We start from the raw sequence: 16983 nt of genomic DNA on the forward strand, positions 1-16983 counted from the left end.
AAGTGTCATTTTCTAACCACCTAAGTCTTCTTCCTAAAGTTTGCCCTTTATGGTTTAAACACAGACAGCCACATCACTTGTGATGTTGCGTTACTGTGAGAATGGCCTGGCAGGATATCACACAGGACATACTGTCCCGCACTGAACAATTCACACCACACTCTACCAGACAAATTATAACTTTCCAGTTCATCACCTTTCCATTAAAAATTGTCTTTTCCATCGTGCTTTCTGACACTAGAGCTGTGAATTGTATACATGCTTTTTTACTCACAGACTTTGCCTCATTCTGGCCTTAACATTAACTCTTCCCTAGAGGTTCTGGGCAGACTGCTTCGATTCAAAGGTGACCTCTGCCTTTCATGATTCATGAGATTTGGGGAGACTGTTAACCTCTCTGTGTCTCCATGTCTTCATTGACAAACTACTAACTGTCTTCTGAGGTCGTTATTAGAATTATACAAGTAAAGCATGAAATGTTTTCATAAATGTCCATCACCTAGAAAACTTCACTAAATGCTGTTTGTTACGGAATGTAAAATGCAACAATCATAAGATATAAGGGAATGCCACCGAGGGGCTCTACCACGTGGCAACACGGCAACACTGGTGTTTATTTCCTCATGCGTGTGTGCTAAGTGGCTCAATCGTGTCCAGCTCTTTGCAGCCCTAAGGACTGGAGTCTGCCAGGCTCCTCCGTTCATGGGATTCTCCAGGCAAGAATTCTGCAGTGGGTTACCACCTCGCTTCTCCAGGGAATCTTCCCAACCCAAGGATTGAACCCAGGTCTCCTACATTGTGGGCAGACTTTTACCCTCTAAGCCACTAAGGAAGCCTGAAGTTCTTGTGATCCTGTCCATGGGATACTCCAGGCAAGAATACTGGAGTGGGTCGCCATGCCTTCCTCCAGGGGATCTTCCTGACGTAGGGATCAAACCCATCTCTTATGTCTCTTGCATTGGCAGGCAAGTTCTTTACCACTGACCACCCGAGAAGCCCCTATTTCCTCACATGAGACAAGAGTAGGAAAATTCAACAGAGCCAGAAGTAAACCAAGTTTGCAGATGCCCCCTGGAAGCCTCATAGGCTTTGCTACAGAGAGCTGCAGTTCTGGCTGTCACCTCTGGCCACTGTTAAGAGGGAGACACTGATGGCTGTGGACTTGTAACACCCCAAACAAAAACACGCTGGCTGTCGACCTGGGAGGAACATCCCTGCCCTGGGCTGTCCGGAAGATTCTGTGTCATACGGGGGAGGGTGCCTCACCCCCCACAACCCAGCTCTGGGCTTCCCAGGGCACTTTAGTATAGTCTCCCCTCATAGACAACATAAGTGTGAGCAAACTCGGGAGACAGTGGAGGAAAGACGAGCCTGGAGGATTACAGTCCACGGGGTCACAAAGAATCGGACACAACTTAGCGACTAAGCAACGAGGACGACAGATGGCTTCCTCCAGGAGCAGGGCAGACAAGGTGATTCCCTGAGGCCCGCGAGGGGCAGGTGAGGCAGCGGGCTCTCTGCCGATGGTCTAATGCCTGCAGACACCAGAGAACAGGGGGCAGCAAATGGTGCAGGCGGACGCATTGAGGTTATCGGCCTCCCAGGTCCATGCTGGGGGTTATCGGCCTCCCAGGTCCATGCTGGGGGGTTATTGGCCTCCTGCTGCGGCTTTAGTGGACTTGGTCAGCCGGCCAAAACTGAAGGCTGACACCTTCTTATGAAAGGAAGCATCACACAAGATCAACTCACTTCTGGTGGGGAAATGGTTGAAGGAGTTCTCCTGGGCAGAACTAAAAGTCCTCTAGGAGTCACTTCCATGCTGCAGCCACAAAGGGACAATGGTGATGGCAGAGCAGGCCCTCTGGGGCGCTGGCCCCTGGTGATAGACCAATGACCATCACCAAGTGATGACCGCCAAGTACAGACAGCCAGGTACTGCACATTGTCTCATTGCATCCCAGCAATAACCCTGTGAGGCCAGTACTCATAACTGAGTACTCCTTTGAAATTCAATACTTTTTAAAAATATAAAATATTGTCTCCATTGACAAAGAGGTCCCACGCTTTCCCTGAAAGAGACCTTGGAATCACAGGAACCCACAAGTTAGAATAAAATAAGTAGGCAGAATTTCCTGGCAGTTTCGTGGTGAGAACTCTGCGCTTCCACTACAGGGGGCACGGGTTTGATCCCTGCTGAGGGAACTAAGATCCCTCAAGCCACAGAGCATGGCCAAATAAACAAAGTGTTTTTCCAACCCTTGACACAGATCAATAGATCAAGCAGACTCTTCAGTAGTCATCATATAAGTTAACATGCACCAATAAGGCTGTATGTCGGCCCTGCAACTGATTAGCTGAGTAACCCTGAGCAGATTCTTTCACCTCCATGTACCTAGGTCCTCATCTGTGAAAGGAAGAGATCATATGTTTCTCTTTGAACACCAGCGGTTCAAACAGTAGCATCAGTAAATATACACATGCTCACATGCAGAAATATGTTCACACTGTTAATGAAATCATCACAATGACTGCAGCAGCTCTCCCAGCACATTAAACCACCTCAGTAAGAGCACAGAGCCATCCAGAGCCCACAGCAGGGGCTGAAGCATGCTCCTTTTCACAGCCATACATACATGCATCCCATCTCTCCCAAGACTGACTTTCAAATGATAAAGATTTGTTTCTGGGTTCTCCCATTGGCTCAGTGGTAAAAGAATCTGCCTGCCGATACAGAAGACACAGGTTCGATCCCTGATTCAGGAAGATCCCACATGCCACGGAGCAACTAAGCCTGTGTGCCATAACTACAGAGACAGAAGCCACTGCAATGAAGAGCAGCCCCCGCTTGCCTCAACTAGAGAAAGGCCCGCGAAGCAATGAAGACAGCACAGCCAAAAAAAAAAATACATAAACCCAAAAATCAAGATTTGTTTCTAAAAAGCAAACTATCCCAATTTTCATATACTCATCAACTGTTTGAGAGACCTGTTGGCACAAGCGTGCCTGTGCTGTTCTTACTCTTCCTTCCACGTATCCCTCCACGTATTCCCCCCACGCTTACATATCCCTGGAGAAGGGAATGGTGACCCACTCCAGTATTCTCGCCTGGAGTATTCTTGCCATGGACAGAGGAACTAGGGGGCTACAGTCCATGGGGTTACAAAGAGTCGGACAGGACTGAGTGACTAACACTTTCACTTTTCCTTCCTGATACATATACTCCATCACCCCCAGTAACTGAAAAGACTTCAGGTCGTACCTGGAAATTGGCTACAATACCCATTCCGATGCATCCCACCAATCCGAGAACCAAGGACACCAAGTTAAAAACAGGAGTGCTGAAGTAGGTGGTTTGATTTTGCTTCTCTACTATTTTATATCTTGTGTACATTGTGGCTGCCCCTGAAAAAGAAACAGACTGTGATGAATTGTTAGTGGCCTTTTAGAAGGAAAAATACATGAACAGTTTTGTATGGCTTTTACCAAGATTGTATTGGTTGTAATCAAGATTATAATCAGTCTCCTGATTGCAATAGCCTTCCCACGCCCTCACCCCTGCCCTTGCTCACCTTATTTCTTTCTGCCATCAGACTCGGAATTGGATTCTCTCTCTTTCTCTCTTTCACAAACACACACACACACACACACACACACACACACCCCTGATTTCCCTGGTGGCCCAGTGATTAAGAATTCACCTGCTGATGCAGGGGACGAGGGTTTGACCCTTGCTCCGGGAAGATCCCATATGCCACGAGGCAACTAAGCCCATGAGCCACAACTTCTGAGCCCACACGCTGCAACTGCTGAAGCCCATGAGCCCTGGAGCCCGTGCTCCAAAATAAGAGAAACCACCACGTTAAGAACCCGAGGACTGCAACTGGAATGTAGCTCCCCGATCTTGGGAACTAGAAAAATCCCGCGTGAAGTAATGAAGTCCCAGTGTAGTCAAAGATAAACAAATTAAAAAAAAAAAAAGTACCGTGGGGATCCTGCCAATGTCAGCACAAACAGGTCTATACACCTCATCATGATGTACACTGAAATGCCACACTTATCTCATCATTCTCCTAACGATAGATTTCTACATTATGTGCTTTTCCCATTACAAGCAATGCTCAATGAACATCCTTGTTCTTTGGCACACTTTCAGTGTTTCTGAAAGACGAATTCCTCGAAGTAGTATTCCTGGGTCAAAAAACACTATGCTCAATTAAAATGCCAAGAAGTACCTCCAAATTGCTCCAAGACTGAGGCAATTTATACTCCCACAGAGTATGCAATTATTGCATGCCCTTGTCCTTTTAATTACTGCCAGTCCAACAAATGAAAAATGGCAACCTCTTAGTTTAATTTGCATTTCTTTGATTGTCCACGAGACTGAGAAATCTCTAGTATGTTCACTAGTCCTTTGCATTTCTTCTGAAAATTGCATGCTTACCTTTTTTTCATTTTTCTCTTGAATTTGTTCATTTTTAATTTGGAGTTATTTTTATATACATTAAGTACATTGTCTTCTATAAATATTACAAATTTTCTTCTGGTCTGTTGTTTGTTTTTAACTTTGTGTATCTTTCATCACTTAGAAGTTTTAATTTTTTATCTACCCAAATCTGTCAGTTCTTTCTTATTTAGCTTCTGGGTTTTGTATAAGCTTAGATAAGCTTTTCCATCTTAAAGGTTTTAAAAATATTTTCCTATAATTACATCCAAATCTTCTTATGGTTTTGTTCTTCATGTTTTGTTCTTTAATTGCCACTGGGTTTTGTGAATGGTGTGAGAGGGTACTATTCCTTTTAACTCAGCAAATTTTGCTTACAGAAAAACTCCACGTGATATGCACAGATACATTTAAAATACATTCACTTTAGCAATGTAAATTACAAAATAAGAAATAGCCTAAAATATAACAAAAGGGGATTGAATTATAAATTATCATATGTCCATGAGATGGATATTATGCATGTGTCAGGATAAAGTAGATTTCTATGTATTCAATAGTGTATGACGGCCATATTTTTTACTGAATTTTTAAAAGCAGACTAAAAGCTAATCATTTATCAGAGAGCATTTTAAACAAAGATATTCATGTCAGATTCTGCCTTGCCTCGAAGCAAAAAGCCACACTGGTGGGGAGATGTTGATAATGGAGAAAGCAACGAGGAGGAGTGTGAGGGAGTAAGGCATATATGGGAAATCTCTACATTTTGCTCAATTTTTTCATGAATCTACAAGTGTTCTAAAAAGTAATGTCAGTTAGAAACAGACTCACAGACTTCCAGAAGAGGTTATAGTTGCCAGGGAGAAGGAATGGGGAAGGAATAACAGGGGATTTGGAATGGGCATGTACACACTGCTACATTTAAAATGGGTAACCAGCAAGGACCTCCTGTGTAGCACCGGGAACTCCACTCAAGTGTTATGTGGCAGCCTGGATGGGAGGGGAGTTTGGGGGAGAGTGGATACATGTATGTGTATGGCTGAGCCCTTTGCTGCTCACTTGAAACTACCACAACACTGTTTGTTAATTGGCTATACCCTAATACAAAATAAAACTTTTTAAAAAAAAAATAATGCCTGTTAAAAAATGACAATAAAAAAATATACATAAACTATAGCATTTTACTTAACATGAGGTTGGGAGTTTTTAATTTACTTATAATAGTTATTGTGTACTTAATGACTCAGACGGTAAAGTGTCTGCCTACACAGCGGGAGACCTGGGTTCACACCCTGAGTCAGGAAGATCTCCTGGAGAAGGAAATGGCAACCCACTCCAGTATTCTTGCCTGGAAAATCCTATGGATGGAGCAGCCTGGTAGGCTACAGTCCATGGGGTTGCAAAAAGTTGGACACGACTGAGCGACTTCACTTCACTTCACTTCACTGTGTACTTACCAAGAAATGCAGAGAAGTTTATCATAAATCCAAAAATGCCACTCTCTGGAGGTGTTGTTCCTGTGTCACTGAGAAAGAGAAAACATGTCCAAATTAGTAAAAAGGAATTCAGTTCAGCCCCCTGGGCAGGCACGTAATTGGCAGGTATTATACTGTGTTCCTTCCACGTGTTCAGCCACTTTGAATTCCAAAGATTTGATCTGATTTTGTTCCAAAGTATTTTCAGGTGGGCTCTGAAAAATAAAAAAAATCCACTTTTCTTCTCCAGCTTTATTGAGATACAATTTTAAAACAACACTGTATACATTTAAGGTGTATAGCATAATGATCTGACTTAGACACCATGAAACGATCACCACAGTAAGTTTTGTGAACATCTATCATCTCATAGAGATACAATTTTTTTTTAAAGAAAATTTTTTCCTTATGATGGGAACTCTTAGGATCTACTTTCTTAACTTTCATATGTAACATAGTGAAAGTGAAAGTGAAAGTGAAAGTCAGTCATGTCCGACTCTTTGTGACCCCATGGGCTATACAGTCCATGGAATTCTCCAGGCCAGAATACTGGAGCGGGTAGCCTTTCCCTTCTCCAGAGAGTCTTCCCAACCCAGGGATTGAACCCAGGTCTCCCACATTGCAGGCAGATTCCTCACCACCTGAGCCACAAGGGAAGCCCATGTAACATAAAACAGTGTTAATTATATTACCCATGTTGTACATTACATCTCTGGTACTCATTTATCTGAGAACCACAAGTCTGGTCCCTTTTTCTATGAGTTTGTTTGTACATTTGTTTGTTTTGAAGTATAAGTGACAATGCTATGTGAGGAAATTAACTTAAAGTGAATGGTGGTTAAAGTGAATGGTGGTGGTGTTTCTCAGATGATTCCACCTGAAAACTCAGGAGTGTGTGTTCATTTTTTGTGTGTGTATATGTGTGTGTGTGTGTTCATACCTGGTGAGATCCTGACTCTTCCAGGAAGGAAAAAAAAAGACCAAAAATCACGTTTGAAAAATCTACTATTTGAATATTAAATATATATAAACACATCATTTTAATTTTTAACATGACAATTTATGCATAAAAATTTACATTGCTGAAAAGATGATGGAAGGCTGAACAATAAATATTATTGATGCTTATCAGCGCTTTATGGAAATAACAAGATATCAAGGGCATACTCATAATGATAAATTATTTTAACAAAAAAATAGCTTCTAAGAGACATTTTTCAAATGTAGTCTATCAAGGAACTAAAGCTGGAAAGCAGCATTTGGCATGTGCTGATTTCTATTCTTTCCCGCCAAGGTTTACATTTTTATGCTCTCAAGCTGCTCACATAAAGCAGCGTTTCAAAGTGACAGCAAAAGCGTTCCCAACATAAAACAGCTCAGACCCGTCTTGAGTGTTTCCACATTTTAAAACAGCTCTGAAATTTAAGGACTGAAAAATGGATTGAGTTGAAAAGATGCACTTCAAAGTGAAGTGCCCTGTATGTGCAGGAAGCAAGAGCCTTTGAGCTTTGTGGACATTTAATATTTGGCGAGTATGAAGGGGTTAATGTCCTCCCTTCCCACGAATGCCCCTGGTCCCAACTACTTCAACCTCAGTGACACTCGGCCTTCCCTGGCGGTCCAGTGGCCAAGACTGTGCTCCCAACGCAGGGACCCGGGTTCCGGCTCTGGTCAGGGAACTGGCCTGCCACAATGGATAGAAGATCCTGCGTGCCAAATCAAAACCCAGCACAGCAAATAAATATTAAAAAGAAGAAAAACACCCTCAGTGTCCCTTGTAATTGTAAGAGTTAAGTCACCATTTTTCCTACTAATAATCCTCTTTCTCACTAAAGCGATGTTGATATGGAGAAGGCTGCCGGAGGTGCAGGATGCCCTTCTGAGCACGACCAGGCTCTGAGTGGGTGAGGAGGGGACGGCAACCAGTGATGGGGAGAGGTGGAGACAGCACACGTGTGCCCTGGGGCAGCACTTTGCCAGAAGAGTAATTCACACCGGGAAAGCAGCCTTCTTTTCTCGCCCTCAGGGTATAAAAAAGCAGCTTTCCAGTGACTCATGCAGGAGTACTTGTTGTCACAGGTCTGAGAGGAAATCTGCCACGTAAGGGGGTAGGCCGAAACAGGGACAAAGGTGCTCCAACAGAAGATGAGAAGATGCCCAGACTCGGGAACCATCCATCCAGGGAGAGCAAACGGGGACATATTTCAAGTGCCCAGGTGTGCAGTCCCCATGACATCAAACATGCCATTCGAAAGCTCAGGATTTCAGAATGGTATTTTATGCCTGCTTATCTGTACATTTTAAATCATACAGGCAGAATCTGGGAATTCCCTGGTGGTCCAGTGGTTAGGATTCTAAGCTTTCACTGCTATGGGCCTGTGTTTAATCCACAGCCAGGAAACTAAGATCCTGCAAGCCACCCGGGGGGGTGGGGGGCCAAAAAAAAAAAAAAAAAAAAGGTGGCCACTTCTAAGAACTTTTAAGGATGGTGTGCTCAGTCATGTCCAACTCTGCGACCCCATGGACTGTAGCCTGCCAGGCTCCTCTGTCCATGGAATTTTCCAGGCAAGAATACTGGAGTGGGTGGGTTGCCATTTCCTCCTCCAGGAGATCTTCCCGACCCAGAGATTGAGCCCAGTCTCCGGTGTCTTCTGCATTGGCAGGCAGATTCTTTATCACTGTATCACCTGGGAAACCCTTTAAGGATAGTAGTGGTTGCCTACTCTTGTTAATACAAACAGAAGGCTCCCTCTTTCATCTCAGCCACTGACATGCCATCCTGACGAAGAAGACCCAGAAACTTAGGGTCCATGTGAGTCATGGCCATGGTACATCATCAAACATCAGAAGGAGTGGGAGGTCTGGGTAATACGGATGGCATTCATCACCACACAATCAGCCTTGACAAATATCACCCAGCTCACTTAGGGAAAGTTGGAATGAGACATCACCACCTAAGAGAGGAATCAGAACTTCTGCCCGACTGCCAACCTTGATAAACTGTGGACCAACTCGGGGTAAATACGGTTAAAAACAAGACTGGAGCTGCTCTGAACACCGATGTGGGGTGATCCGGCTACTACCAAGCTCTGAGGAAGAGCTCCCAAAGCTCCTTGTAATCAGACAGGGTGGGGGGTCCTGGAGGAAGTGAACCAGACGTAGCTATTTGGCAGAAGAGAAACCACTTTAGGCCTAAGCCGCTTTGTGATCTAAGCCTGGCCACAATGCTTGCCCTTGAACAGGTCTCAGCAATAAGGATCTTAAGGGAACAAAAGAACAAACAACTGTCACCAGGCAAGAGGAATAAAAATAGCAAAGGTAACAAATAATTGTAAAGACTCACAGTTCTGTTTCAATAGGAAAGTTAGCCTGAAGCACTTTCTGGAACTGTTGTGTGGAATTCGGTTTCCCTGGGGCGCAGATGGTAAAGAATCCGCCTGCAGTGCAGGAGACCTGGGTGGATCCCTGGATGGGGAAACCCCCTGGAGAAGGAAATGCCAACCATTCCAGTATTCCTGCCTGGGAAATCCCAGGGACAGAGCCAGCTGCAAAGAGTCAGACATGACTGAGCAACCGAGCAAAACCCCTCTCGAGGGCTCACCCACCAGATCAACGGGACCCTAAGGGATGAGAATGTTGACCTTTTCTGACCTTGCAGTTCTCAAGCTTGGATGCTGTTGACCTCTGCCTCAACTCCATGCTGAGTTCCCCTCCGCTCAAGCCCCTTCATGAGTAGGCATGTGCCCTTAGCTAAAACTTCCCTAATTTTACTTTGGGGGTAGATACTGCTTTGGGAAAGATCCCCAAGTGTTTTCCTTACTTGCTGCAGCCAACAAACCCTTCTTTATTCTGTTCTCTGGCTTGGCTGTGTCTCCTGGCTTGATACCCACCAAGAGATAAAGTCAGTTTTGGGGGTAACATCATCAGGAAGGTTAAATTCTTCAGCAGAAGAGCTGAGGAGAATATCAAGGGGGTGTGTGTGTCGGAGGTGGTGGGGGAGTGGTTGTGTCCTGGCAGCTTGACGCCGCACGGAGGGAGGGCTATTAAATGTTAATAAGTGCTTTTCTTTAAAACTATATGCATATATATTTTTTCATATACATACCTGTGTCAGGCGGAAGCTGTAAGGCTATGTGCATATATACATATATATTTTATGTATATGATATATATATGAAAGACTGTCTGGCCTTAAAATGTTCTTTAAGTCTTTTGGTCTCCACGCTAATATTTTACATCATAAGTAAATATTGTGTCACATTTTCTGCCCTACACTAGAATCCAGAGCATAACAACCAAGAGAGTACCAAGGGAACCTATGGTACTCTTTTTATTTACTTAAAAAAAAAAACACACATTTATTTATTTGTCTGTGCTCGGTCTTAGTTGCCACATGTGGGGTGTAGTTCCCTGACCAGGGGTCGACCCCACACCCCCTGCATAGGGAGTGTGGAGTCTTAGGCACAGGACCACCAGGCAAGTCCCACATTTTACACTTTTTAAGCCCACAGTGAATGGTCACATTGTGCAAAAGGAGAGGCAGTGGGATCTGGCTGGTGCAGCTGTACCTGGGCACCTGATTCAGGGAAGTGGAGAACGAATGCCAAGCCCAACCAGCGGCCTCCCAGCTTGGCAGAAGGAGTCCTCTTACCCAACTCCCACCACGGAACTCTCTGTCACTGACTTAAGCCCTGCCTGGGTCCCATCCACATCCTCACTTGCCTCCCGGTAAAGGAGGCACTTCCTGGAAATGGTATGGGGATAGGAACTCACTGTTCACTTGCTTGGGGCTTAGAAGCTGTGGAGGCTGTTATGTGTACCCAATTTTGCCTAGGAAATCAATTTACGCCTATATTTACTGTATTTGGAGAAGGAAATGGAAACCCACTCCAGTACTGTTGCCTGGAAAATCCCATGGACGGAGAAGCCTGGTAGGCTACAAGCCATGGGGTCGCAAAGAGTCAGACATGACTAAGTGACTTCACTTTCTTTCTTCACTGTATTTACATTCTACAAGTTTAGTTCATCATGGAAAATCCCAAGTGGTTTATCTAACATCATTCTCCAAAATAATGTAAACATTAAGCTGGTTCATAATCTACCTGATGCTCAGAGGAAGAAACACAATACAAATAAGACACGCATGATAACATGTTTGGTCAAATACTGCTCTTTAAATCACTGGATACATGTGATTCCATTCCATTACCCTAAAGCCTGGGCTCATGGTTTATTGGGGGAACTGAGATGCTGACAGTATGCAAAATTATCTGCGTGCCCAGACTGAGGTTTATTAGATTCCCCTAAAATCCTAGGCCCATTGTTTGGATGATTAGCCAGGACTTAGAACCGAAAAACACTTAATGCACCAGTAAAAGGAGATTATCATTTCCTTTTTCTTCACATTTAAATATATTATTCCAAGTAAATATTATAATAAATAGTCATTCCAGGGAATTCTTTTGGTGATCCAGTAGTTCGGACTCAGTGCTTTCACAGCCATGACCCAGGTTCAATCCCTGGTCAGAGAACTAAGATCCCACAAGACTCTTGGCCAAAAAAAAAAAAAAAAAAAGAAGATACCATTTTATTGCTCTAAATTATTAGGGCTAATTTTTTGGCAGCTTCACTCAGTGATTATTTTAGGGCAAGAGGTACCCCATAGCTATGTAAACTTTTTTTTGAGCTATAGTTGATATACAATATTATATTCAACTACTTTTAAACTTGAGAAGAATATCCTAGTCATAAATGCAAACGACTTGCTCTCCTCACTTTATCCACATGCGATAACAACAACATTTTTAAAATACTGCTAAGCACCTCCTACTTGGTGGGAATTGTGCCTGGTGATGAGGATACAAAGATGAACAGATAATTCACTCTGAGAAGCTTTAGGCAGTTCAGTTCAGTCACTCAGTCGTGTCCAACTCTTTGCAACCCCATGGAAAAGCTTAGTATCAAACAAAAAAAAAAATCAGATTCATTGATTCAACTTATAGTTACTGATAGCCTTTTATGCAGCAGGCAATTCTGCAGAAGGGCTTCCCAGGTGGCTCAGTGAGTGGCAAAGAATCTGCCTGCCAATACAGGAGACGCAGGAGCTGCGGGTTCCATCCCAGTGTCAGGAAGATCCCCTGGAGAAGGAAATGGCACCCCACTCCAGTATTCTTGCCTGGAAAATTCCATGGACAGAGGAGCCTGGTGGGCTACAGTCCATGGGACCACAAAGAGTCGGACATGACTAAGCAATTGAGCACGCACACACGAATGCAGTGGCAAGCAAAACAGAAAAAGTCCCTCCTTTGTGGAATTACATTCTTGTGGGAGGCAATAAAAGTCATCTAGGAGTAATGCATTCTGTGAAGAAGAGGCAAGCCAGATAAGAGGACAGAGAGAGATAAGCCACCCACCCGAAACAGGGTAATGCGGGAAGGGTACTTCAAACAGAGATCTGAATGAAGTGGAATGTTTGGGCCAGGAAAATTACAAGCAGAGAGCAAAGCCAGGTCAAAGGCCAGAAAGTGGCAATGTATCAGAGGAACTGGAAGGAAAGAGGCATGGCTGGAGGGGAGAGAGCCAAGGCCTGAGTGCACGTGGGCAAGGGGATCATGGAGAGCCCATGGGTCATGTGAGTCACGGCAAGGACTGTCACTCTCAGCACTGAGCGCTGAGAGCAGGGAAGTGATATCAAGTTGACTGATGCTGTTAAAGGATGTTGCAAAAAGACTGTGAAGAGGCAGGCATGGACCAGGGAGACTTAGGAAGTAATTTCAGTAGTTTATCAAGAGAGGACAGTGGCTTGGACCAGAATGGTAATGAAGAGGGAAGCATAAGAGGCCAGACTCTGAAAATTTTTCTGAGAGGAGTCTCTAAAAGACCATCTCTGCTTGGACTATAGCTGCTAAGATTACAAAAGGAAAAAAGTTAACATTGCCTCAACACGTATACTTGGCCAGGTTCATCTTATTTGCTGTTTAGAATGTTATAAGGAAAGTACTTACTGTCACATTAAAGATGAAAAACAGAGTCACAGAAAAGAAACTTGCCCAAGGCCAAAGAAACTGTAAATGGGGAAGTCAAGTCATGCATCTGGAGCTGTCTGATTTCGATGCACAGTTTAGAGCTCTACTATGCTGTGCTATGTTACATTTCTTTTCATTATAACACGTCATCTCCACATGAATTTAAAGAACTGTGTTATCTTACAACTGGGTTCATACCAGCTCCCTTCTGAAGTCATTAGTAGGTTGTCCTTAGTATGCTGTGACTCTACACTTCTTGTTCCTGATGGACTGAAGTGCAATTACTGTCGGAAAGAGGACTGTTCAGTGGAGCACTCTTTTTTAAGTTGAAATTGAGCATTAATGTTGAAAAGTTGTCAACCCTGCATCAGTCAAGACTTCTGAGCAACCCTCTACTTGCCTTTTACAAAGTAGGGCTAGCAGAAGGAAAACATGCACAGGTTTAAGTCAGTGGGGAAAAAAAGAATTTTATGTAATCAAAAGATGTTGAAAATCTTAAGAGAAATTATATGCATTTATAGTTGACTCAGAAGCCAAACAACACTATGAGCTGCAGAAGTTTAGGATCTTCGATTTCCTTAGGGCACTGTTAAGACTGAAATGTCATTAAATCATGTCAGAATATGTGACTGTATAGACAGAGACCTCATTACCCTAGTATTTATCTCAAGTCCCATTGTTGCAGCTGAACGAGGAAGCACAAGTCACTATTGCCTGAAATTCACTGTAGTTAATTCACTGTAGTCCTGAGTCAAAAACTCAGGACTTCCCTGTAGCTCAGTCAGCAAAGAATCTACCTGCAATGCAGGATACCTGAGTTCCATTCCTGGGTCGGGAAGATCCCCTGGAGAAGGAAATGGCAACCAACTCCAGTATTCTTGCCTGGAGAATCCCATGGATAGAGGAGCCTGGCAGGCTACACACAGTCCATGGGATCACAAGAATCAGACACGACTTAGCGACTATACCACAATAATCAAAAAACCTGGTTTAGGCAGGAAGCCATCAAAAACTATGTGGATGTGGCAGGAGTAGGGTGGGGAGTAAATCAGGAGTTTGGGATGAACAGACACACACTAATATATATAAAAGAGATAAATAACAAGGATCTATTGTATAGCCCAGGGAACTATATTCAATATCTTGTAATAATAACCTATAATGGAAGAGAATTTGAAAAAGAATAGGTATATACATAACTGAATCACTTTGCTATGCAACTAAAACTAACAAAACATTGTAAATCAACTATATTTCAACTAAAAACAATAAATAAAAATTACATGAATATGCAGACACCACAAATATACAACTGTCCATACATTCACTTGCCGGCGTACTGACTGTAACGTGTGTTCCATGAGTCCACCGCGTGTCCTCCTAGACACACCACATGTACTGTGGGTCATCTCATTACCAGTTTGTATCTTTACAGTGAAGGGAAATCTTAAAAAACACTTTTGAAGCAGTTTCAGTACTGAATCCTTCTAAGTTTTTCATCAGGTTCTGTACATCTTTACACTTGTCATAAACACTACTAAATGGACGGCAATTTTTGACAACTTGTCTCTTTGGAATCTTTCCGAAGCATTCAGCTGAGTTCCCTTAGAAATGACAACCAACTTCTTGCATTCGCAGACCACCAGTTCCTGTACTGATTTTAAATCACACAGTCACAGTGAAGAAAACACAACTGGCATAAACTCATTTGGGAACCAACGGAGCTGGCATCTGACAGGTGGACAGAGAAACAGATGAGAGAAGAGAGTGAGCAGCCCCGAGAGGCCACTGCTGGGAGGGGTTTCCAGGCACCCCCGCTTCCGTCACAGTGTTTTTCAGAGAATGAGTCTATCAGTTAAGAGAGCAAGTTGATTAAGTTGAGGTTGGTTAAGAAAGCTGCTGCTATATTCACAAACTGAGTGGCTATAAAATTAGCCCTCACCTCAACCAAATGTCTTTTCCCACTTGACACTGGCATCTATCCAGACCGAAGTGGACTGGTCCCTTGATATTACTAATAGCAAACACTAACAGAGAACTTATGTTCTTGACCAGGGCGTCGATGAGTTCTAAGTGAGTTCACATGTTCATGCATCAGGCAGGTGCTATTATTAACCCACAGAGAAGCAAAGAAAGTTAAATGAATTGTCCAAAGCCCCACAGCTGGTGTACATGGCAGAGTTGTATTCAAATCAAAGGTGTCTACTCCAAAGTTGTCCCCTTACTTACCACACTATGTTCCCTCTCAGTATGATTATCAAGTGTTGTAAATACTCACAAATAGCACTACAAAGTGAGGGTGTAAAATATGGAAACTTTCATGAAGTCAACAGAAACAATTTTGCAGAAAAACTGGAATCACAATCAAAGTTAATGAACAATGAACACTGGCAGAATGAGCTAACAGTTGAAGAGAGGCTGAGAAAACTAATAATACGGATCCTTGTGCTGCCAATGATCTTAGCAATCACACAGTATATATTAATCACCTACTACGTGCTTCAGTTGACTTTGTTGGCAAAGTAATGTCTCTGCTTTTTAATATGCTGTCTAGGTTTGCCATAGCTTTTCTTCCAAGGAGCAAGCATCTTTTAATTCTATAGCTGCAATCACCATCTGCAATGATTTTGGAGCCCAAGATAATAAAGTCTGTCACGGTTTCCATTGTTTCCCTATCTATTCATTACAAGAACTTTCTCTTTTGTTCATTACGGGAGCTTTATCTTTTCGTTCTGGTTTATCCATTAGAAATGGATTTTGTTCCTTATAAGCATTAGCACATAGTTATGATTATAACCTAAATTTTGTGATTATTAACTAAATAAGGATAATTTTTAGATCCAGTTTTGGAGTTAAAGATCCAACCTCTTTTACTTTGATTTGGCCTCCCTTTTGGCTTAATTCTTGGTGATCCCAGTTTTCTGCCATCACTCACTAGGCAGGGTGTGTGATCATGAGGAGGAGCAGTGGGAATAGCCAAAGACCACAAGCCACCCAGGTGGCGTAGTGGTGAAGAATCTGTCTGCAATGAGGGAGACCCAGGTTCGATCCCTGGGTTGGGAAGATCCCCTGGAGAAGGGAATGGAAACCCACTCCAGTATCCTTGCCTGGAGAATCCCATGGACAGAGGAGCCTGGTGGGCTATATATAGTCTATGGGGTTGCAAAGAGTTGGACACAACTGAGTGACTAACACACATACGCACAAGCCACCCAGCAAAACGTACTTGCACAAAAAGTGAGACTAGGCTAATGAAATGCAATCAGGATGCAGAATTGGCAAAAATTTAAAACTAAAGGGCCACAGAATATTCTGGAAGTAGGAGACACAGGCCAAAGCAGAAGGTATAAAAAGAGAAAGGCTTATCAGCTAGGATAAAGGTGACTGAAAATAGCCTGAGGGATTTGGTAGGAGAAAAAATATAAGAAACTATAACGAATTAAGCATGATTGTACTTAAGATTGGCCTTGTAAAAATCTAAACGAATTCTTTGAGGTTGATTTTTATTTGTTTTTGGTTTTCACATCCGTGCATTAATGGGCTTCTCAGGTGGCGCGAGTGGTAAAGAACCTGCCTGCCAATGCAGGAGAGGTATGCCTGTGTTGAGAAGATTCCCTGGAGGGGGACATGGCAACCCCCTCCAATTCTCCATTTGCCAGAATCCCATGGACAGAGGAGCCTGGCGGGCTACAGTCCACAGGGTCGCAGAGTCGGACGCAACCGAAGCGACTTCGCACGCGCACAGTACAGAAACTACTTGCTGAATTTGGTGGCTGTTTTAATCCCCATGCTTCTAATTTAATTTTCTGATAGGAAACATTCATTTGGCTAAAAAATAAATTCATCTAAAAAGGTATGGCAAGTTTAGAAGATGTTACCTTTGGGAGAAACTGGGTAAAAAGATACATGAGGATGACCTACAGGGGGTAGGGGGCGTGAATGGGAGGCAGGCTCACAAGGGAAGGTATATATGTACACTTACGGCTGAATCACATTATTGTACGCAGAAGCTAATACAACATAGTAAGCAACTATCCTCCAA

The 16983-nt window shown here is 43.3% G+C and overlaps 1 protein-coding gene across 3 annotated transcripts in view; it reads right to left on the reverse strand.

Moving 5' to 3' along the window:
* Window positions 1–16983, reverse strand: part of DRAM1 (DNA damage regulated autophagy modulator 1) — a 34803-nt gene that overhangs the window by 11317 nt on the left and 6503 nt on the right. For all 3 annotated transcript variants that reach the window (XR_002311538.2, XM_070454054.1, XM_020880995.2), the window contains exons 2-3: window positions 5899–5966; window positions 3260–3402 (exon numbers count right to left, since the gene is read on the reverse strand). Coding sequence is in view for 2 of the 3 variants with exons in the window: in XM_070454054.1 (XP_070310155.1) it covers window positions 3260–3402; window positions 5899–5966 (211 nt within the window). In the remaining variant the exon portion in view is untranslated. The remainder of the gene's footprint in view (window positions 1–3259; window positions 3403–5898; window positions 5967–16983) is intronic.

The sequence above is a fragment of the Odocoileus virginianus genome, chromosome 23 (assembly GCF_023699985.2).
Source record: "Odocoileus virginianus isolate 20LAN1187 ecotype Illinois chromosome 23, Ovbor_1.2, whole genome shotgun sequence".
Taxonomy (NCBI): Eukaryota; Metazoa; Chordata; class Mammalia; order Artiodactyla; family Cervidae; genus Odocoileus; species Odocoileus virginianus.